General features: G+C 45.6%; 1 protein-coding gene across 1 annotated transcript in view; it reads right to left on the bottom strand.

Annotated features, from left to right (window-relative positions):
- Nucleotides 1–23,895, bottom strand: part of LRRC49 (leucine rich repeat containing 49) — a 112,135-nt gene that overhangs the window by 62,431 nt on the left and 25,809 nt on the right. Inside the window, 2 exon segments of the mRNA XM_075006730.1 lie at nt 13,910–13,971; nt 19,802–19,945. Of these exon segments, the coding sequence (XP_074862831.1) occupies nt 13,910–13,971; nt 19,802–19,945 (206 nt within the window).

The raw sequence follows: 23,895 nt of genomic DNA, 5'->3' as shown, positions 1-23,895 counted from the left end.
TGGGCATGCTCCAAATGCAGTCCAAGTATAAAGGCCAGTGAGGCCAGCCATTTGGGGCTGGCCACCAGGGAAGGAGAAGCTCCTGCTCTGACTTGGGAGCAGCAAACACCATTGCCACTAGAGGACGAGAAAGAGAAGGAGCAGCAGCTGCCACTGCTGCCACCTGAAGTGGAGCAACAGCAGCCAGATGAGGAGCAGCTGGAGCCTGTGGACGTGCCACATCTGGAAAGGGTAGGAAGTAGCCTGTGACAGGGAGGCAGGAGTTCAGCGTGTTGCAGTGGAATTCCCCCGCTAAGCTGGTGGTTGGGAAGACAAACTCACCACCAACAGAGCCCTGGGCTAGCGCCCAGTGGAGAGGGAGGACCCAGGCTCCCCTACCCCTGACTCCTATGACCCCAAAGAAGGGGGAGCACTGACCTGCCAAGGCTGACTAGGCCATTGAGGCCTCAGTAGGCCATCGGGTCAGCAATTACTGATTAGGCCACTGAGGCCTCATTAGGATGCTAAGCTGCAATTACTGACCAGGTCACTGAGGCCTGATCAGGCCCCTGGGCTTGATGGGGGGATGCTGACTAGACTGCTGAGGCGTGACTAGGTGATACTGACTAGGCGGCCCAGGCCTGACAAAAGGGCTGGAGGTCCTGCCACACTACCGAAACTTCACAGAAATAAATACAGTGAAGTCAAAAGAAAGGTTACTCACCATAGTAACGGTGGTTCTTCGAGATGTGTCCCCGTGGGTGCTCCACATTAGGTGTCGGGCTCGCCCGGCGCTGCAGATCGGATCTTCCAAGCAGTTTCTGCCGGACCGCACATGCGCTGGTGCGCGCCGCTCCCTTGCGCGCTCCTGGCCACGTGCGCGATCCGGTCCCCGCCAGTTCCTTGACCAACCGCCTCAGATACTCCTGAAAAACACTAAACAGAGATCCGAAGCGGGGAGGATGGGCGGGTAGTGGAGCACCCACCGGGACACATCTCGAAGAACCACCGTTACTACGGTGAGTAACCTTTCTTTCTTCTTCGAGTGTCCCCGTGGGTGCTCCACATTAGGTGACTACCCAGCAGTAACCCAAGATAGGAGATGGGTAATCGGATTATGTGCAGCTTGTCCCCGAGAGGACCGCTGTCGAGAGACGGGTATCCTCTTGGAATACCCTGTGAAGGGCGTAATGTTTGGCGAAGGTGTCGTAGGATGACCAGGTCGCCGCTCTGCAAATGTCTTTCAATGCAACGCCCTTGAAAAAGGCTGTTGATGCTGCCACCGCCCTGGTGGAATGAGCCCTGGGAGTGGCCAACAAAGGAGTCTTTTTGAGCTCGTAGCACATTTTTATGCAGGATACAATGTGCTTTGAGATTCTCTGCGATGAGAGACCTTCTCCTTTCGATTTGGGAGCGAGGGAGACTAGGAGTCTATCCGTTTTCCGGAAGGACTTGGTCCTGTCTACGTAGAAGGCTAGCGCCCTCCTCACGTCCAGGAGGTGTAGGCGCGCCTCTTCGCTGGAGTTATGAGGCTTTGGATAAAACGAGGGTAGAACAATAGGTTCATTGATGTGAAACTCGGAAGAAACTTTGGGAACAAAGGCTGGATGCAGCCGTATGGTTACCGCCTCCTTGGAAAAAACAGTGCAGGGTGGCGTTGCCATGACTGCCGCAAGCTCGCTCACCCGACGAGCTGACGTAATTGCAAGAAGAAAACGAGGGTAAAACAATAGGTTCGTTAATGTGAAACTCAGAAGAAACTTTAGGAACAAAGGCTGGATGCAGATGTATGGTTACCGCCTCCTTGGAAAAAACAGTGCAGGGTGGCGTTGCCATAACTGCCGCAAGCTCGCTCACCCTGCGAGCTGACGTGATTGTGAGAAGAAAGGTCGTCTTTATCGTAAGGAGGCGATGGGGAACCGTGGCCAAAGGCTCGAACAGTGGTCCCGTTAGTACATTAAGCACCAGGTCCAAGTTCCACGAAGGTGGAAGCGGTTTCTGAGGGGGGTATAGGTTTACCAACCCTTTGAGGAACCTCGTAACCATGGGATGGGCGAACACCGTGTGCCCTTCCCCTTCGTGTCTGAACACGGAAATGGCGGCAAGGTGGACCTTTAACGAGAATAGTGAGAGTCCTCCTCTCTTGAGGTCCAGTAGATACTCTAATATTACAGGTATAGGCACCGAAAGGGGGGCCAGCTGTTTGGTAGAACATCATGCCGTAAAGCGAGTCCATTTCTGCTTGTAGGTCTTCCTGGTGGAAGTCCTCCTGCTACTTTCTAGGACTTGTTGCACTTCCTCCATACATGTGCTCTGTAGGGAGCAGAGCCATGGATTAACCACACTTGTAGTCGCAGGCCTTGGGGGTGCGGATGCACTATGGACCCTTGGGCTTGCGTGAGCAGATCTGGCGCCACCGGAAGGGGCATCGGTGGACGGTCCGACATGCACAGGAGTAGGGGGAACCATTGCTGTCGATCCCACGTTGGGACTATCAGGATCATTCGGGCTCCTTCCCTCCTGGCTTTCTGCAAGACTTTGTGGATGAGCACTGTGGGAGGGAAAGCGTAAAGCAGGGGGCCCATCCAGGAGATCGCAAATGCGTCCCCCAGGGACCCCCGTCCCAGTCCTGCCCTGGAGCAGAATCGCGGGCACTTCTTGTTGTGTTGAGTGGCAAACAGGTCTATCTGGGGAAAACCCCATGCGTGAAAAATCGGTCATAGCAGATCGGGACGGATCTGCCACTAGTGCGTGAGTGCAAAACGCCTGCTCAGCTGGTCTGCCTTCGCATTGTGAGCGCCTGGTAAGTACGAGGCTTTCAAGATTATATTGTTGGCGATGCACCAGTTCCGTAACCGGGTTGCTTCTGCACATAAGGCACGGGACCGAGCTCCTCCTTGCCGATTTATATAAAACACGGTGGAGGTATTGTCTGTACTGATCCCGACGACTTTGCCTTGTATATGGTCTCAAAAGTGTCTGCAGGCGTTGAACACTGCTCTGAGCTCCAGTATATTTATGTGCAGTGACTGCTCCATGGAGGACCACAGCCCTTGAGTCACCTCTTCGCCCATGTGTGCTCCCCACCCTATGAGGGAGACATCTGTAGTAAGAAAAACCGATATTTGTGGTTGGTGGAAGGGTACCCCTGTTAGCAAGTTCTTGGGGTTTACCCACCATTGCAGGGATTTGCGCACCTCTGCTGTGGGCGACACCACCCTGTGGACGGTGTGTGCTGCCGATTTGTACACGCTCGCCAGCCAGTGCTGCATGCTGCGCATGTGTAACCTGGCGTTCTGTACTACAAACGTCGCCGCTGCCATGGGGCCCAGCAGCTGTAAGCACGTCAGGACCGGCACCGTAGGGCTGAAGGTGATGACCTGCACGAGGGAGCCGATGGCCCGAAAGCGAGTCTCTGGTAGATACACTCTCGCTGTAATGGAATTTATGCGTGCCCCTATGAACTCTATGTCCTGTGTGGAGTCTATCTTTGATTTTGCCAGATTGATCACCAGGCTGAGCGAAGAGAACGTGCCTGCTGTGACGCGTATCACGCGTAGTACCTCCTCCTTCGAGGCCCCTTTGAGTAGGCAGTCGTCTAGATAGGGGAATATAAATACCCCGTCTGTGCAGGTAGGCTGACACCACTGCCAAGGTCTTGGTGAAGACTCTGGGGGCCGAGGAGAGGCCAAACGGTAGGACCTTGTATTGAAAATGTTCTTTGCCTACCATGAACTGGAGGAATCGTCGGTGAGCCGGATGGCTAGTTATGTGAAAATACACGTCTTGTAAGTCGAGGGCTGCGAACCAATCTCCATCGTCCAGTGCCATAAGGATGGAGGCGATTGTGATCATCCGAAAGCGTTGCTTGTGCAGGTACCTGTTGAGGCCTCGAAGATGGAACTCCAGCCTCCTGTCTTTTTCTCCGTCAGGAAGTACCTCGAGTAGAACCCTTTTCCTTGCAGTTGCTCCGGCACTTTTTCCACTGCCCCTATGAGCAAGAGATGGTCTACCTCCTGCTTGAGCCTTGCTACGTAGGAGGCCTCCTGGAGGCGGGGCCTGGGTGGAGGTCGTGGTGGTGGGAGCGACTGGAAGGGGATGGCGTACCCCGTGGCTATGATCTCCAGCACCCATTTGTCTGTGGTGATCTTTTGCCACTGGTCGTAGAATGGTCGGAGGCGATGGTGGAATAGCCGCTTCGGATGACCTTGTACGATGGTAGTGATGGCGCAGCCCTGGATCTGTGTGTCAAACTTGTGGCCTTTGGCCCTGCCCCAAGGACGCATGGCTCCGTTGGGAACGTCACCTGGGAGTTCTGTACTGCTGGTGCTGTTGATGTCGCCCTTGCTCGTAACCCCTGTGGTACTGAGGACGCTGTTGCTGGTACTGGTACCGTCTTTGTTGACGGTAGTACGTTTTCTTTTTTTATGGAGGGGTGTAAATCCCCAGGGTTCTAAGTGTGGCTCTTGAATCTTTACTGGAATGAAGGACCGAGTCAGTTGATTCAGCAAACAGCTTTTGCGAGTCGAAGGGAAGATCGACTATCTTTGCCTGCAGATCCCTCGGTATACCCGAAGTCTGGAGCCAGGACACCCTTCGCATCACCACTGCCGTAGCTGTGGAGCACGCTGCTGTGTCTGCAACATCCAAGGTGATCTGAACTCCCGTCCTCGAGGCCGCATAGCCTTCTTGCACGATGGCCTTGAGCACCAGTTTCTTGTCCTCTGGAAGCCAGTCCATGAGGGAGGTTAACCTAGTGTAATTGTCAAAATTATGGTTCGCTAAATGCGCTGCGTAATTTGCCATTCGCAACAGTAGAGTGGAGGAGGAGTAGACCTTTCTGCCGAACAGCTCTAGCTTCTTGGCATCTTTGTCTGTTCCCCCTGTCTTGAATTGAGATGTCTTTGATCTTTGTTGCGACGACTCCACCACCAAGGAATTTGGTTGTGGGTGGCTGAACAGGAACTCCATGCCCTTCGCCGGCACGAAGTATTTCTCATCCGCTCTCTTTTGGACAGGCGGAATAGTCGCAGGGGTCTGCCATATCATAGTGGCTGACTCCAAGATTGCTTCATCAAGCGGTATTGATATTTTGGAGGAGGCCGGAGGTCTCAGATTTTTGAGGAGCTTATGGTGTTTCTCTTGCACCTCTGCTGTCTGGATGCCTTGCGTGAAGGCCACCCTCTTAAACAGCTCTTGAAACTGTTTGAGATCGTCCGGAGGATGGACGTCCCCCGCGGCCGTAGCCTCGTCCGGGGAGGAGAGCGAGGAACCACTACAGTACACCTCTCTGGACCCTTCCGGTTCCTGTTGGTGATGGTACATCCGCTCGCTGGAAGCTTGCAAGGGAAAATCTCGGGGTTCCATAACCAGTTCCCCCTGAGATACTTGAGTCTCTGTCCCCGTTCGCGATTGCCCTCGGGGATACGGGACCGTCTGAGGGGATCTTTCCCTGGTAGATTGCCGGTGGTGTCTATGCCCTGCGTGATAGGGGCGACCATGGCAGCATGGGCACTGTTCTTGGGAAGGTGACCTAGACCACTCCCTTGGTGCATACCCTCTGCGTCTGGGGGAGCAAGATCGTCGAGAGACCTGGGACACTGGAGAGAGCGATTTGTGATAGTATTCCAGCGGCTCAAACCCCAGGAAGGGTGAAGGTGGTCCCAGCCAGGGCGAGGCTGGTTGTACAAATGGAGATGGGGGCTCCGGGTAGGCTAGGGGGAACCCCTGCCTTCTGGTTGGAGTCTGCAGCATAAGCGGAGGGCTGAGAGATAGCAACTGTGCAGCCCTGTCTGGAGAGGGGCTGCGGTGCCTTGCTTTGTGTGCAGCCTTCCCCCTCCCTTGAGGGGGTAGCTCCGCCCCCTGACATGTAGGGGATTTTGGCCCCGTCCGCGCCGTGCTCAGCACGCTCATGGGCGGTGCCGCACGGGTGGTGTCCTCCGGTGCCTGCAGGCTGCGTGCCTGCGCGCTCTGCACCACCGGTTCCCCAGGGGTCGGTGCCGCTGCTTGCGGTGCCGCCGGTACCGGCGCTTGTTTAGCCACCGCCCTGCCTGCGGTGCGGGGTGGCTGTTTGATTATCGGAGGCTGAGCTGCCTCCACGTGGCTCTCCGTCCCGCCGCCGATCAGCTGTTGCTGCGGCTGGGGGCTGTGCGCTCCTCCCGTCCCGCTCGCTGTTGCTGCCGGCAGGGGTCGGGCTGGGGAGATTTTCCTCCGTTTTTGCGCTGCTGGGGTGAGGGAGGCGGCTTTCCTTTTATGGGCCCCGGAGGGTCCCTCCCGCTGCAGCCGCTCCGGCACGTCTGGCTGGAGGGCCTTGTCGAAGAGCAGCATTTTAAGCCGCATCTCCCTGTCCTTCCTTGCTCTGGCTGTTAATTTTGCACAGAAGGAGCATTTCTGCGTGACATGGGACTCCCCCAGGCACCTTATGCAGAGACTGTGCCCATCAGACGCTGGCATTGCCTCTCGGCAGGACTCACATTTCTTGAATCCTGAAGAGGACGTTGTTGGTGAGTCTTTCAGTTGTTAATGGGTACTTAGCACCTTCTCTGTGCTGTTTTTCCCCCTCTCGGATAGCCTGCCGCGGCAGGAGGGCTAATGGCCCTAGGCTCCTGGCCTCCGGTGCTCTGCTTGTTACTAGGACTGGACTGAATGCCGTCCCGCTTGTTGTTTCTTTTTTTGAAAATAACAACTGGCTACCTTAACAGTAGCCTAAGAACTTGAAAACTTTAAAGAAAAACAGTTAAAACCATTGAATATGCTAACTTGGCCATAGCCTAGTCGGATTCCGTCTGCAGCCGACGGCGGTTAAGAGGAACTGGCGGGGACCGGATCGCACACGTGGCCAGGAGCGCGCAAGGGAGCGGCACGCACCAGCGCATGCGCGGTCCGGCAGAAACTGCTTGGAAGATCCGATCTGCGGTGCCAGGCGAGCCCGACACCTAATGTGGAGCACCCACAGGGACACTCGAAGAAGAATGTCTAGTTCCACAAAAGACTTTGGCCTGAAACTTTTGCAACTGGAGAGTCAAACATGAAAGTTATTTGTGAATCTATATGATGCTAGATTAGATTTCATTGTGACAATAAATATTCATTCTAAATAAGCCAATATTTTCAAAAGAGATCTAGGGGTCATAGTTGACCACAAGCTAAATGAGTCAACAGTGTGACACTGTTGGGAGTGGTTGGGCCGGGGGGAGCAAACATCATTCTGGGATGTGCTAGCAGGAATGTTATAAGCAAAACACAAGGAGGAGTTCTTCTGGTCTACTCAGGCCTCAAGTGGAGTATTATACCTAGGGTGCCAAATTTCAGGGAAGGTTTCAGGACAAATTGGAAAAAGTCCAAACAAGAACAAAAGACTTATAAAGGTTTATAAAACATGACCAATGAGGGAAGTTTGAAAGACCTGGGTTTGTTTACTCTAGAAAATAGAAAAAAAGATTGGAACATGAGAACAGTTTTTAAGTACCAAAAAGGTTATTACAAGGAGAAGGGAGAAAAATGGCTCTCCTTAATCACTGCTAATAAGACAAGAAGCACTGTGCCTAAATTGCAACAAGGGAAATTTAGGTCAGACATTCAGAAAAACTTCCTGTCAGGACAGCTAAGCTATGAAATAAATTGCATAGGGAAGCTGTGCAATCACCACCACTGGAGATTTTGAAGAGCAGATTATACAAACACCCGTAAGAGTCTAGGTCAGGGTAGACAATAAGTAGTACATGGGCAGGACACAGTTTGCCAAAGTTAGCCCCGGCACGCCACCAGATCATTAATTTACACGTGTGTCCACAGGTACAGTCATTCACAGCTCCTGTTGGCCACAGTTTGCTGTTCCCAGCCAAAGGAAGCTGCAGAAAGTGGTAGCCCAGACTGTGCCACTTCCCGCAGCTGCCAGTGACTCGGAAAAGAGAGCCTCCCCTCAGCAAGCCACAGATAAAGGGCTGCTTATCATCAGAGCAGAAGGCAGACTCTCTAGAAGGCGAGGGGGAAGGACTGGCTGCAAAGCAGCACCTGTGATACTACAGTGATGCGCAAGGTGATGGCACAATGGGGTGGCTCTTTGCTCACAGTGGAACAGGAGAAGGGGCAGTAAGCAACTGCCAACTATAGGATCCCTGGGTTGGGATGCAGAGTTGTGGGTGGACCTTGGTCACCCCCATCCCTTTTCTCCTACTTTCCTATCAGGTGAGTGTCCTATATCCAGACAGCAATTTGCCCCTGAAACCAGAGACTAAACTAGAGACTGCATTTGGCTATGTAAGCATGTGGTGGGACTGAGGATGCTTGTCTCCCAGAATGCAGAGACTGGTCTGGGACACAGCCAGAGGGCCAAGCCCAAAAGACAAGGCCAGTATCTGGGTGCAATATGGGTCCAGATGGTGGCAGACAGCAAATGTGATGATGGAGAATCATCACTAAAGGGAGAAACTCTGGCCATTGCGAGCTAATTCTCAGCACAGCCTGTAGGAGGGGCCAGGGTGGTCAGTCATGCCCTGTTATACTCTGGTGGAAAATGTGGGCATGCAGTCACCTGACACAATGGGCAAGACAATGACTGTAGGCCTACTGCTCATTTCTGATATTTGAAATCATAGAATTATAGGCTGGAAGAGACCTCAGGAGGTTATCGAGTCCAGCCCCCTGCTTCAAGCAGGATCAACCCCAACAAAGTCATCCCAGCCAGGACTTTGTCAAGCCGGGACTTACAAACCTCTCGGGATGGAGATTCCAACATCCCTCTTGGCAACGCATTCCAGCCTTTCATCCACCATAATCCCTAGGTCCTTCTCCACTGTACCGCTGCTTAGCAAATCAGTCCCCAGCCTATAACAATGCTTGGGATTCTTCTGTCCCAAGTGCATGACTCTACACTTCTTATTGAACGACATCAGATTTCTTTTGGCCCCATCTTCCCATTTATCCATGTAACTCTGGATCCTATCTACCTCTCCCCCTATCTTAGTGTCATTGACAAATTTGCTGAGGGTGCAATCCAGTCATTAGTAAAGATGTTGAACTGAAGGTGGAGAAGATAGCAAACAACTACAGAAGAACTGATGTGGACTGGTTGGCCAAAAAGCAATGGAAGTTGGTTAAGCTGCTGCAGGTGAGGACCCACATACAATATGAGCCAGTCACCAAGGGCTGGAGTCATGGAGCTGTAGACCATTTAAAACACACTAATTTAGAAACAATTGTTTTGACGTAGCAAAAGTTCATAATAGAGCATTGTTTGGTGTTTGTCACCTGCCAGCAAGAGCAGTTGTACCATATATTGATGACCATTGACATATATTGGAATGTCTTTGTGACATGCCTCACCACACATGGCAATATATTTCATACTAGTACGCTCTTAATATTGAGATCTTCTCTCTTCTTTTTCAGAAGAGGCCCCAGAATGCTACTATTCCTCTAAAGTTATCTATATGTAGAAGAATTCCCAACTATTCATGTTGTTAAAGCCTCATAATGTAAACCTGAACTGTACCAACAAATGTTGTGGGGACTGGAACAAAGAAATAGTGTCTTATTTCCATCCTCAACCTGGACAGATTTAGCAGTCAGGCAAACTGATAGCAATTGCACTTGTTTTGTTAATTTAGAAGCAACATATGGGCCAAAGATGTTGACATAACCCAGTCACTGTCAAACATTAAACATCATTAAATAAGATTTGGGTGTTTGTGATGGCAAACACATCATTAAGAATCCTATTGACTTTTTTTAGGCAGAAAAATAAAAAGAAAAAACAAACATTTAAAATGTAATGCTTTTCTTAAAAAAGGCTTTCATTTTAACATCCTTTGTTCCCATTTTCTCTAAGAGTTTGTAGAAGGAAATGCTCTATTTGCTTGTTTGACTGTCTCTTATTAAAGAGGTAATAACTATCCTTTTGGGGAAAGAGAGCAAGTTAGTTGTGATGAACTGGAGCTGCTGTTGTTGTTCAGTCTGTCATCCCAGATGGAATTTGGGATTCAGCTGGAGCCAGTTGAGGTGGTGGTAAAATTTGGGTCCCTCACTTTGGTTTGGATCGGACTTTAAGAATCAGGATGACAAACACCCTGGGTTCTACGAGATGATGGGATTGGCAGCCATGATGGTAAAACTCATGGCTAGACAATTTTTCTCCTTCCGTAAGAAACCACCAAGGAAATGGTGGCTGAAAGAGCCCATTCTCTCATTATTTCCTCTCGGGGGAGGGATAGCTCAGTGGCTTGAGCAGTGGCCTGCTAAACCTAGCATTGTGAGCTCAATCCTTGAAGAGGCCATTTAGGCATTGCGGCAAATAGATGTCAGGGATGGTGCTTGGTCCTGCCAAGAGGGCCAGGGACTGGACTAGATGACCTCCCAAGATCCCTTCCAGCTTTAGGAGATATGTACCTCCCATTACATATTTTTATTATTTTGTCGAGCAATTAGTCCAGGTTTCGCATATACCAATTTTGGTTTACTGGTTTCCAACTCATTTGGACTACATATACACTGCCCTTCCCTTTCAGAAGGGGCATGTAAATGCAGCAGATCAAAAATGCTAATGTGGTACCGATATGAATATTCTGTGCCTCATTTGAATAATGATGGCACTCACTGTGTCAAAAGTGCTGCTTTTTAAATACAAAATAGCTGGGTAGATGGGGTTCCTTCGAAAGGGAGCCCTTCTTCTGAAAGCACGTTTCTTCCTAAAACATTCATAAAGCTATCTTTCAAAGCATCCCTAATTTTCATTGCATTTGTCTGTGGCTTGCTGGTTGCCCTTGTGTCCAGCTGTTCATAAACACTGCCTCTGCCCTCCAATATAGCTTGAATTTTTTCCCCTTTGCTTCCCAAATGTTATCGACAATACAGCAAGCTTCAACCATAGCAGGGATGTTGGCTTTGCAGAGGTTCAAATGAGTCAAAAGGCACCTGAATCTAGTTTTTAAATGGCAAAAGGCACATTCCGCCACACTACGCTGCTGACACAGACGAATCTAGCAAAGGCAATGGAAACACACTTTGTCAACTTTCTGGACATTTGTGGACACTAACGATCAACTTTGTAAAATTTAGTGGTAAAAAGTCAACTTTAATAAATTCCATAGTGTAGACATAGCCTGAGTCATGAACTCCAGGTGTCTGGTAGGCAACTAAAAGTAGGTCAGAAACACCTTTGTGGTGGACAGTCTACAGGTCACTGGGAAATATTTTGATTTAACATAAAAGACTTACTTCCAATCAGACACAGGCTTCACCTTATGAAGTATTTTTAAATCACCATCTAATTAACTGACTTTAAAGAAACCAAGCTGTGAATACAAACAATCAGACTTCCGCAACATATCTTGCTGCTTCTGAGATCAAGCTCCCATCAGGCACTTGTGCTTAAATCCACGATCAATGCATAAGACATTTTATTTGTCAAATATTTTTGTAATGCAGAATTGTAACAGAGAGATAGCCATGCTAGTCTATATACTATCAAAACAAAAAAGCAGTCCAGTAGCATTTTAAAGACTAACAAAATAATTTATTAGGTGATGAGCTTAGATGGTGAGAAGTGGGTCTGTCCCACAAAAGCTCATCATGCAGAATTGTTCTTGAAAAAATATTTTCAAAACTAATCCTAAAGCATACTGTGAATCTAAATAAATAAATATGTTGAGAGTACATATACAAAGCATAGTGGGAACTTTCATGCTTGTTGATCTTACTAAAGCAATAGTGTTAAAATTGTGTCTTATCGTACCATTAAACTTCCCAATTTTCAGTTTAAACATCTTGGTCAAGTCAAACTGCATCAGGCAAAACATTAGTACAAAATTAATCATAAAAACACATTTTAAAATTACTTCCTGGATAGGAAACATGTCACACATCACTTACATAATACAAAATACATACTTAGTGATATTTCACCTCCTTGGTGAAATGCTTTTGTTCAATGACTTGCCAACATTTCAAATTATCAACAAACAAAATGCTGCCACCACATGATGTTATTTTGATGACTGGCATGTAAACTGGTACGTTGCTCAAAACAAAGTTCATTCAGTGGAAAAGTGCAATTTTCATCTGATTTCATATTTTGGATTTCAACTCTAAACCCAACTGAACATTATAAACTTGCAAGGCAATGTTTAAGGTGTTGATTTATCCCATTTGGGACAAATTGTAAGACTGAAGCTATGTCTACAGTAGATGGTTTTGTCAGCAAAACAGTGGTTTTGCTGACAAAACCCACAGTGCATCCAGATTCCCAAGGCATTCTGTCTAAATTAAATTGACATAATTCAGCACTTTTGTCAACACCTGCACCCCAATCCCCGCGAGGAATAACACCTCTGTCAACAGAAAGCCGGTCTGGACATTTCAGGGAGCCCTCTGTCAACAGGGCTCCCTGTCTGCCGTGCTTCTGGTTGGCCATTTTGCCAACAGAGTGGCCAAGCAGTCCTCTGCTCTGTTGACATATCAATGCAATCTAGGCATATAACCTGAAATGTGCACACATAACTTCACTACAACCACAACAAATAAATTAGAAATACAAGCAAGATACTTGTTTGAAAATCAGCTACAGATTATATAAACAATGGAATTTTTCAAGACTGTGTTCAGGTGCTTTTCTCTCATTCTATACTACAGAATAATGATTTTGTATAAAATACGGTGGAGGCTGAAAGCTGGATGAGTTAATAGGTCAGTTATATAAAATGTTACAGTAATTAACACTGACTGCAATAATGCTTCCTGGTGACAGGGGAACTGGCTACCGCAGTCTTCCAACTGCTAACACCAGACTAGGACATTTGTTGGCAGGACAGAAACAAAAAGTATGTTTGAAATTTGGGAACCAACCATTCTACAACAAATAAAATGCTTATCTATCACTACAACAGAAAGCAGAGGCAAAGGCATATTATTAATTCATGCACAATATCTGAAGCTCACATTTGATTTTCAAAGGTTTTTTTTTAATACCCAGTAATTTTAGGAGTAAATGCTGCATCATTGCATTAAGAATTTAGCATCATTGCATTAAGAATTTAAGGATCATAAATAAGTAAGTTGGAGGTCTTTGAAAAGAATAAAATGAAGGTCTGTATAATATACCTTAACTTACTAGTATAATATAACATGTTCATTATAACTTAAATCTTTCCTATGTTCCATCTCTCTATAAAGAAAGTAAGTAAAACAAACATCATGGATCTCTCCAGCAATAAAGGAATGCAGTACCCTTTCCAAGTCTCTAACAAAATCATTTAAATCTGTTAAATGTAGAGCTATCGAAAAAAATCTATGATGATTAAGATATGAGCAAACATATGTTGCTCTGTAAGGAAAACAGTAAATACAGTACTTTTTAAAATAATGGGTTGACTATAAATAAAGAATGGAGTAACATTTGAAATAAAATAAGAAGATAGATGCAGATGACAAACATTTCTGTATATTTATATTGAAACATGCTCATCAGTTCTTAAAATAGCAGAAATCTTGCTGAGAAAGCTGAGGTACTATGTTTTGATGGCCTGCTTTGAACGAGTGACACAGTAATGAGTACAGACTGCAGCCTTAGGTAACTGAATATGTTCAGAAAGCAATAAAAATCATCATAAATATAACACTGTTAAATAGGTACTTACAGTATAGTTTTAGTGTTACTGTATTTATAATCCTATTTTCACAACAAACTATCTGGTCATCTTTAAACAGAACAGTAGAGTTTTCATAAATATACTGTACATTTCGAGGGTAAGGGTTTAGAGAACTTTGGTTTCACACATTTTGTATAATCTAGACATTGTATATTTTGCACTCAATCACTCATATCAGAAGAATATGTAATTTGTAACCACCTGTAAAGTATTCCAATTTTCACTTAATTACAGCTGCAATATTATACTTGAGCTACTGATAAGAAGCAAACTGGCAGCCCCCTTACCTAGATATATTGTTAAAGCTGAGAAACAGATGTTGGAGGCACGGCAAAGTATCCACATCTTTCTAGAAAGAAAGAGAAGCATAAACTTAGCAAGTGAAAGAGAACATCTTTTGAACCCCTCCACTTGTCCTGATGATGAAATATACACATTTCTATGTTCTGTAACCTTGCTGCAACATTGATTTCTGTTGAACATGCAGCTCCAGTCCTCTCTGGTGCAGACTGTAAGGGAGTGCTTCAGTGCAGATATCTACTCTGCAGAACAAGCTGCACCACTTGCACGGTAAATAGCACTGAAGAGAACGAGACTGCTGCTAAGCTTTTCTAGCAGGCTTTCAGGAAAGGAGCCAAGGTGCTTGCCTCAGCATTAAAGCTTCAGGGCAAGCATACTGTAATCAAACTGCACAAATATAAATTTGATTTTGTGACCATTCTGCATTACAGCTTCAAAATGCAAGTGCAAAAATTAGCTTCCTAAATGCAGTGGCTAGGCTGTCAGTGAAAGACTCAAGTGAGGATTCTCTCCTATCAGACAACTCACTATCTTTTAAATTATATAAAAATCTACATCCAGGCACATGAAAACAACACACAGATAGATTCTGGAGTCAAATCTTCCAAAAGCTACGTACTTTAACAGTGTGAAATTATTACAAGTGGTTTTACATGTTACAATAAACCTTCTGAAATATGTTAAACAGTATCTAATTCAACATGTTGTTAAAGGAACTAAGAACAAGCTGTATTTGCAAGCTACAAATACACATTTACTAGGGCCTGCGAACTGTCTCTGTCCATCCACACATTCATTTATGCCATTGGGTACATTTCCCCACCTTGTAAAAAAAATTATCCAACTTGCAGCTTGTGGATAGGAACACACACCCTTTCCACGGGGTTGGAGACTGGTGTAGGCAGGCCTGCTGACAAAGATGTGTTCGGGGGGATGGGGAGGAGAGAGGGTCAAAGGGGGCAGTTGGACAGGGGCCTGGCACTTCAAAGGAGTCTGGCACTCCAGCTACTGCTGCTGCTTCAGCAACTGCCAGAGCTCTGCGCCCATTTGAAACGCTGCAGCAGTGCTGCTCTGTGCAGTGCTGGGTGGAGGGCCCCCAGCATTAAAGGTTGACTGCCGTAGGCCCTGCCCCTCCCAGCCTTGGCCCTGCCACTGGCAGGGATGCAGAGCTGGCCCCCCCACACCTTGCTCCAGATTCAGTGGTGGATGTCAGCCCCACTGGGTGCAAGGGTAGGCCATATGTGTTTTTTCCAGCAGTTAGGTCCCTAATTCCCATCTTCCATCAGATTTAGTCTTCATGACTTCTCGTTGTGGTTATGGTTGATGTAGGGAAATAACAGGGTAGAAATATGCATAAAAGCTAGATGTTCAGAGGTTGTGTGTATGGTGATGCTTACTCAAATCCTCAGTATCTAGTTGATCACGATACTGTGAGATGTGAAGGAATTTTCTTTGGACAGCAGTCCGCCATAGGCACCATGATTTTTTAGGACTACCAAACCTCCAAGATTGTCCTGAGGTCTCCAAAAATTAAAAATTCATCTTTAAAGATTGCCATGTGATAAAACCTCCAAGAGTATGTCCAACCAAAATTGGCAACCCTACCCAGGAGTAACTTGCAATCACCACAAGTTGTCTTAGGGACTGTACAGAAGTCAGAGTAACTGATGTTCTGCTTCTTTCAGTTTAGCTCATTCAAGAAGTGGATCTATGGGATCTATCACATTCATGGAGCAGGAATTATGGCGGTAAAAAGATACACAATTTGGATTTGATGAGGGGCCAAGTCTTGGAATGGGAATGGGAGGGGGGCCCTGACGTGCAGATGTAGGTATTGGGAGAAGCAAGAGTCCAGTTAGGAGGAAGTTTGGCTGGAGCAGGTCATACATCCAGCTGCGGGTATATCTCAGACTAAAATTCTGGAACTGATCAGACGTCAGATGCAGTTTTCAAACAGACCAAAGGCCACCCTGCTAAGCATGCTGCCATACTTCAGTTAGCAAGAGTTTCTGCTTCCAAGAACAATACATTTGTAAGCCCTCATAGCATCAACAACTTGAGAACAAGAACACTGAAAGCTCAGAAATAAGTTGGCAAAGGAAAAAAAATCAAATACATTTTAATTATAATTTTTAAACCAACCTCATGTTATTGGGTGCATGACATGATTTCTGAAATCTTGAGATGAATAGTACTGATGCTTACAGTTATCTAAGATTTGAAGTTACAACTAAGGTATACAAGATATTTTTATTCCATAATTACCCTGTCAAATTTCATTAGGTGCTGCCACCAACAGCACTATTTAAGCATAACCTATGCAAAATAAACCTACTTTATTTTAGTATGAGAATTAAGTGACAATTCTGAAATTTTAATCCTACTTTATGATAGTTTAGGAAGAAAATGAAGAATTTTTCTGCCCAATCACTGTTTTAAAAAAAAATCCAAAAAAAATCCTTAAAAATAAAGCTACATAAGAAATCCTAGAGGGACTAAATAACAATATTTAAGAAATATTGCGTTCACAAAATAATAGAAAAGATTGCAAATGGGACAGAGAACATGAAGGAAGTTGTCACATGGAATTCAGGGATACTTCCAGCTGACTCCTGGGACCTAAGTGAAGCACATCTGCTTCTATACTTCAAAGCAAGAGCAGTCATACGCTGGGTTCCAGTGTAACTTGAGCTCAGGCCTTCCAGTCCTGCAGGGCTCTGGGACGCCAGGTATACACCCTAAATTAGTGTAATTACAATGTAGACACACGAGGGTTTAGGCATTCAGTGCCCTTAAGAATTCCACACACAAAGCCAAGTCATAAACAAACTTATCCCATTCTGGGATAAGTCCCAGCAAACAAAAAAGTTGTTTTGCCCTTCAAGGATTCCTCTTTAACCAAGCCAAAAACACTGACCAACTATTGATTTTACACATACTATAGCCCAAACACATTAATTTTTTTAAAACGTACAGTATGCATGATATGGATATAACAAACAAAAATATCTACCAAATACTAGTCAATCATTCTTCAAGGAGCAAAAAGAATTATGTATAATTTGACATAAACTACATGAATAGCTTGATATCCTGAAAATTCAAGAAAATATTTCTTGTGGAAAGAGATCACAGACAAGGCATGAAGCTGATCAGTAGTATGACATCAGAAATTCTGATTACAAAATCAACATTTTTGTTTTTGCTGTTTCAGGGATTTTTTTGTTTTTAATATCCTTCACTAAATGATAGAAAATACATACATCATTAAAAACTCAGAAGATGATGAGTAAAATTTTGGCACTACTGAATTCAATGACAAAAGTCTCTGCTACACAAGCGGTACTTGAGGTAACTGAGACTATTTTAAAAGAAGTCCTATGTGCACCACAAGTTGCAATCTACTTCTAAAAGATGATCCTATCAATTCGGGAAAAAAGCATTCAATGTTTCTGCGGAGAAAGTTCCATCAATCCCCACGAGAAAGTTCCATTTGCACATGAATTGTGCTGGCTACACATGCTACAAAGCAGACTGAATTTCAAAGAGCCAGACTGCTCATTTTCTCAAATCCCAGCTCAGCCAACAGTCTAAGAAGGGGCTTTGCTATTATTATGAAGAAAAGTAAAAACAACAACTGTGACAGAGTGAGGCCAGGAGAGAAAGTACAAGAGGGGGAAAAAGCAGGGCTCTTCTGAGCAGGCAATCAGACAGAGTGGGAGCAGCTGGGGGTGAAGCTGCCCTAAATCAGTTGCGGCCAGCTGGTCCCACTTAAGACTGCTTTTAAAAACCCTTTCCCCAGTGGGGCAGGGGGAGAGCATGAGAGAATTGAGGAGCACCTAGGAGCCAAGTAGAGTTTTAGGAACAGCAGAGGATGGGAGGAACTTCAGCAGCAAGGGCCTGCCCCCTCTGCCCCCATCCAGGTGACCGTGAGACTCAGCTGGGGGTCGGGGGGACTGATCACTGGGTGCAGCCAATCCAGGAAGGGGGACATGCTGCTGCTGCCACCCGCTGGAGGAGGTACCAGGGGATCATCTGGGGAAGGAGCCCAGAGAGGAGAGCTGTGGAGTCAAGGGCGAAGATAGTCATTCCCTGCCAGTAGCAGCCACACAGGGTACCAAGTGCTGGAATCTGGAATGACTGGGCAGGGCCTGGGTTCCTCCCCAGACCACCACCACCCTTATACCCCTCTCCAGTCCCAACAAGGGCAACAGCATCCTTGCCGTGGGGCCCGTGAACTGAATAGAGGCCTGGAGCCCAGGAACAAGGCTAACTATACCACACAACAAAAACCCAAGGAAACAAACCTGGAGACAGGAGCTGAAGCCTCCATTTTCTATTCAGCAGAACTGACAGTTGACTTGTCAAAAAATCCTATACCAGTGGCCAGATTAGGTGACATGACCTAAGACATAGCTCACGGCAAGAACTCTAATAAAGAAGAAATTGGAACAAGACTGACTGCATATATTAACCTGTCCCATTTGTTGTCCTGCTCCATATTTTTCTTTCCAAGCAGAAATATGCCTGGTTCTAAATTAAGGGGACCATCCGTCCTGGTTTCGGAAGGACAGTCATGTACCTGGAACACCAGAATGGTGCGCTGATTTATTTTGTCAAAGGGGCTAATTGCCCCATATTTTCAGGTGGCTGCCGCTTGCTTCCCCTAGCTGGAGGAGTGGGGAGCCAGACTGCATGGCAGTGGGGCTTCACCCCAGTTTCCCTCAACTCCCCCCAGCAGCACAGCTGCCCCCAAGCTGTCTCCAGCTGGGGAAGCTGGGAGCCAGACCCAGCCACAGCTGCCCCTCCCCAGCTTCCCTCCACTGAAGGAGCCGGGAGGCAGACATGTGACAGCAAGCTGCCCCCAGCTTCCCCCAGCTCCCCAGTCGTGGCTCTCCCCAGCTTCCCATGGCTGGGGGAGCTAGGAGCTGGACCTGCACCATGGCTGCCCATGCCCTAGCTTCCTTTGGCTGGGGGACCCAGAGCTGGGCCCATGCAGCAGTGTGGCTCCCCGCATCTTCTCCCTGTAAGGGGAAGCCAGGAGCCAGAGCGTCAACATGGTGGCCCCCCAGCTGGTGGAAGCCAGGAGCTTCACTGGGAGGGTAACAGCCCCCACAGGGCACCCACCTGCTGACTCCCAGATAGGGTGACCATCTATCCCATTCTGGCCGGGACAGCATCATTCCCCTTGTCCCATATTTGGGCAGGGGAGATATGGTCACCCTGTTCTAGGTATTTAGTACAACAACACTTTTAAGCAACATGCCATCGTCACTATACTATGCGTCTGTTACCACTGCTTCATATTAAGGTTATATAATAAGAATCTGAAATATCTTTTGCAGAAACTGATCTTAAATTATTGCTAAAGCACTTTCCCGTTGACACAAAACATGTTGGACTGTGATGGCCTTTTCTTTTCCAAAGTATTATTTAATTTTAAGCAAAGCTGCCATGTTTAAAGTAGTATTTTTAGTTGGTTTTTTTAAGATCATATTGATCTTCTCTAACTGCCACGTATAAAAAGGAGGATTCTATTTAAAAAAGCAGTTTATGTCATCAATAGCAATAATTTTTCAGTTTAGGATATAGTCAGTACATTGTTTACTATATTTTAGACACCTAACTCAATCTATGCACCAGAATTGAGTAGTTTCTTCAAGATTTCCTAACTTCTGGCACTTGTGTTTTAAGACAGCTTCACAGCTGTAAACAATCATTCATATATAATATCCATGTGTTAGGTTTATAATAAGTAAATAAAAATAAGCATAATAATATCAGTCACTAGAGAAATGAAAACAATATAGCTCTAGAAGAGGGTACTATTTTGCTAACTATTTGGGAGGGGAGAAACAAAAAATACTGACATCACTTACCAGGGAGGTGATTTGATTATGACGAAGGTTAAGTTCAGTCAGTGAATCCAATCCATTAAGGTTTTCTACATAGCTTAATAAGTTTCTGGCAAGGTTTAACACTCTGAGTTCACCCAAATGATTGATATTTTCTATTTTAGTAATCTATAAAGAGAAGTATAATTAACAGCATTCATATTATGGCTAGTTTGCTTACAAACCTGTTAGATGTATCTTAAAACAAGGTTGATACATACTAACATAATTCTACATTAGCTTTCAATTTTAATAGTCTGACATTTATGTCTCAGGTTGCATTCTACTAGATTTCCAGCAATCCACTGGAAATTACACAATATTATCCAGTTTACTAATGTTTTGTGTGGTTACAGAATGGTGTAGTCAAGTCAACTGTCCTTATTTTTGATCATGAGAGATTCTGAGACTATCTGAAGTGGGCTATACATGTGCTGCTTCTTGAATGTTCTGCTTCACAGCCTGATTTCATGCCAGACCTGCAAATTCACTCACTTGCCTGAGGCAAGTTGGGTTGTTATGACACAGGCCACCAATTTCTGCAGAATGTAAGCTTTAACTGAGAAAGAAATCTACGCTCTTATTATTATGAAGAGAACCATAAAAAAGGTGAATAGACTGCAACAAGGCAGTAAAATGGCAGTGAACAGCTGCTGCTATTACATACCCAGACCTAAGTGGGGAGCTGCATTGACTGACTGCCTCAGATGGTCTCCAAGGCAATGTCTCCAGCCAGCCAAGGAGAGAATGAAAAGTCTAGCCATTCACTGACACGAGTCCATTGCAACATTGAGTTAGCGTAACTGAAAACCAGGAGGTCTAAAACTCACAGCCCCCAGGCCATGCCCACATAGAGCAGTTGTGCAATCCAGACCAGGAGTACAGGCAGCAGTTGCGGGGGATTACCTGGGGGTGGATGGGACCTGGCATGGAGTCATGGTGAGTGCAAGGGGGCCTGACCAGTGCTGCTGCTCTGTACTGTAATCCCAGATGACATGTCCCTGGGGGATGGAGTAGGGTGGTCACAGGGGCTTAGGGCACAGGAATAGATGGCTCTTCTCCTCCTACCCCATTACTATCAGGCCAGATTGCAGAATTGTTCCTGTGGGTCTTGAGTTGAGACCCCTGATGTTGACACTGACTTGGGCAGCTAGAATCATGCTTCGCTGCCAATAAACCTGGACAGATGACTTCGCTATAAAGCAAATTTTGAGGTCTTCTTGAGCAGTTATCTGCACTAAGCAGGAACAGCATACATTGGAAAAAAACACACAGCCAATGACTGACTACACCACACACAGTTAAGGGTTCTTTAAACATTCAACTGTTTACTGTTTTATGTCTGAATTGAGAATACTGATTTGTTAGCTATTCCAGCAATTGTCATCTTTTGACAAAAAATTCCAAATGAAAATATACACAAAGCCAGTAGATAACAGAATCAAAACATCACTAATCAGATTAAACACTCAAACCAATTTGATTATACTAACATGACAAAAATACTAACGGGTTTCTCCTCAGTGATGTATAATAGTTTAATATTAGTCTTCACCAAAGGAGAAAAGAGTAACTTAAGATAGTAGAGCACCAAAATAATAGCAAAACCCACATTATTATTTAAGATTGTGTATTTAAACTGACAGATTTGTGAAACCAGGGCCAACAGCAGATGGTTAGCATAAATGCACTGTTTTCTGCTAATGTCTTTCTAGCTATACCTACGGTACACCACAATTCACAAGTTCAAAATGGTTCTCATTTCTATTTGTACTGAAGAAATCTGGGCTTCATCAATCTTTCATAAGCCTCTCTCAACAATAATGCAATTCCTTCCCATCACCTGTTTTTAACACAAAGGCTAGGTCTACACAAGCTCCCTTCTTCAAAGGGGGCATGGTAATCAGCCTGAGTAGGCAATAATAGTGAGATGCTGTGATGAATATACAGTACCTCATTAGGCTAATTCTTGCCTCAGCAACTTCGAAGCACTGGCATGCTGTGTAGCCGCTCGCACTTCAAAGTATCTGTGCAACTTCGAAGTGCTCTTGCTCCCAAAGGACAGAGGACAAAGGAAGCTCAAACAGTTAAGAAAAAAGCCAGTAAGGAACATCTTCCAAACACACTTTTTGTCCTAGTGTCTAGCTGGAACTGTTTTTCCGGAAAGGGACTGAAATTATAAAAAGGTGAAACTAATATCCCAATACAGGCCCCCCTTTCTCTCTCTCTCTGCGTATCACATTCACAGTATTTGAGGCTACAAATGAAGCATTTGTTTTACTCTGAGGAAGTGGCCCTGACCTACAGGTTTGATCAATAAAACAGCTAGGCCACATGGTCCCACTGCCATGAAGAGGTATCAAAGAACCTGTACCCTAGAACTGTGCCAGAGAGGCCAAAGAAAGAAGTGCTTCTGGAACCTATTCAGACCTAGAGACGCTCAAGAGCACATGGACAGATCTAATATGCTGGGACCCAAATGCAGAAAATTGATGAGTGTCCCACTGGGGCAGCTCTATCGGGGCTGTGTGTGACCCTGAAGTTTACTGAAACTTCTGTAATAACAGCAGCACCAATCTGTCTCATTCAGACAGAAGGAATGGGATTGACTTTTCATTAGAACATTTACAAAGGGATGAGTGTAACATCTCTTTCCCCACAGAAAATAAATACTCTCTTCTTCCCTTAAGTTCATGGGGAGTTTAGAGTGATGAACATCTTGTATTACTTGGCTCTTAACACTTAAATATGACCAAGAGATAATACACAATCTTTTCAAAAGTCTTAATTTTCAGAAGTGGTGAGTGCCTACTGCTCCCACTATCTTTAACTGAATTTCTAGGTGCTTCGCACATTTGAACATGCAGACATTAATCTCCTCCTGTCTGTTTCCCATCTGTAGAAAGCTACACTACACATACTTTCTTTTGTCAACTTTAAGTGGTAAGTACTATTGTTGTAAGCAGAATTCTGGCAAACAAGCTTCCCCAAAGCTCCTAGTAAATATTCTCAGGACAACACTGTTCAGTCAGTCTCACCCTGACCATGATTCTTTGTTATAGTTACTGAGCCAACTCTTGGGATTTAGAGAAAGAAGGATAACATTGATAAAGTGACAAATGGTCCTCTAAAAGTTTTTTGGTTTTGCGTGGGGTCTTTTTTGTTTGGTTTTTTTTTGTTTGTTTGTTTTCTGTGAGCATAAGAGTTAAACTCCCTCAACACTTACAAATTTGGCACGCTTCTCTCTGTTAACAAAAACAGTGAACAACCACCAATTTCATACTGTGTGCTTATCTGCCAGACAAGTTTTCCCCTGATAATAATACACAGCTGAATGTCCAGGTGAGGTGAATATGCCTCAGAAATTACTGGCAATTTAAAACACATGCAGAGACAAAGAGGCAACAATGTGAAAAGTTCTGATTTTTGTTCCAACTTTACTTCAACAAAGTCATTCTCCTGGAGGGTAACAGGGTTACTGATATTAAGAAAGAAATTAATACTGGACTATAATTAACTTTATTCATCTAGAGTCTAATTCTGCCACCCTGTGGTGAGGCGTGTGACCTCCCATGGACCAAGCAAGAGAAGAACCTTTCAATAAGCCCCAGTGGTCCTGTCACAGGCCCCTGTGGAGCTGAGAACAGAGTCCACAGAGCCATATCCTGACCAGATGACTGAGGAGGTGCCACAATTTCCACAAGCCTTCTTCTCTGATGAGCAGGAGAGCCCTCTACTGACCCAGGTGCACCCCAAGTGGGAGTTATGAAGTGGCCATAGGGCAGCTGACCCCAACCTGTCTACCAACACCTGGCCCCCATGGCAAACCTCCAATTGCAGACCATCCATTTACAGTGTATTCATGGGAACATGAAGCACTATCCTTGTACAACCTTGCCATAAGCAGGGTTACCCAAGTGATGACTGTGGGGTTTGTACCCCACCTTGCCTATCCCATAATCATGGGATGGGACTAGCCTGGCTTCGTGGAGGTACTGCACTCTACCAGTCTGGAGAATCCTATCACCCACATCCCGGGCCTTGAAGGGGAACTATCCTGAGGCTGAGCCAGAAGTGGA

Source organism: Carettochelys insculpta, chromosome 12 (assembly GCF_033958435.1).
Source record: "Carettochelys insculpta isolate YL-2023 chromosome 12, ASM3395843v1, whole genome shotgun sequence".
In the NCBI taxonomy this organism is placed as follows: Eukaryota; Metazoa; Chordata; order Testudines; family Carettochelyidae; genus Carettochelys; species Carettochelys insculpta.
Note: the sequence above shows the minus strand (reverse complement) of the source record. Positions and strands in the feature narration are given on the sequence as shown.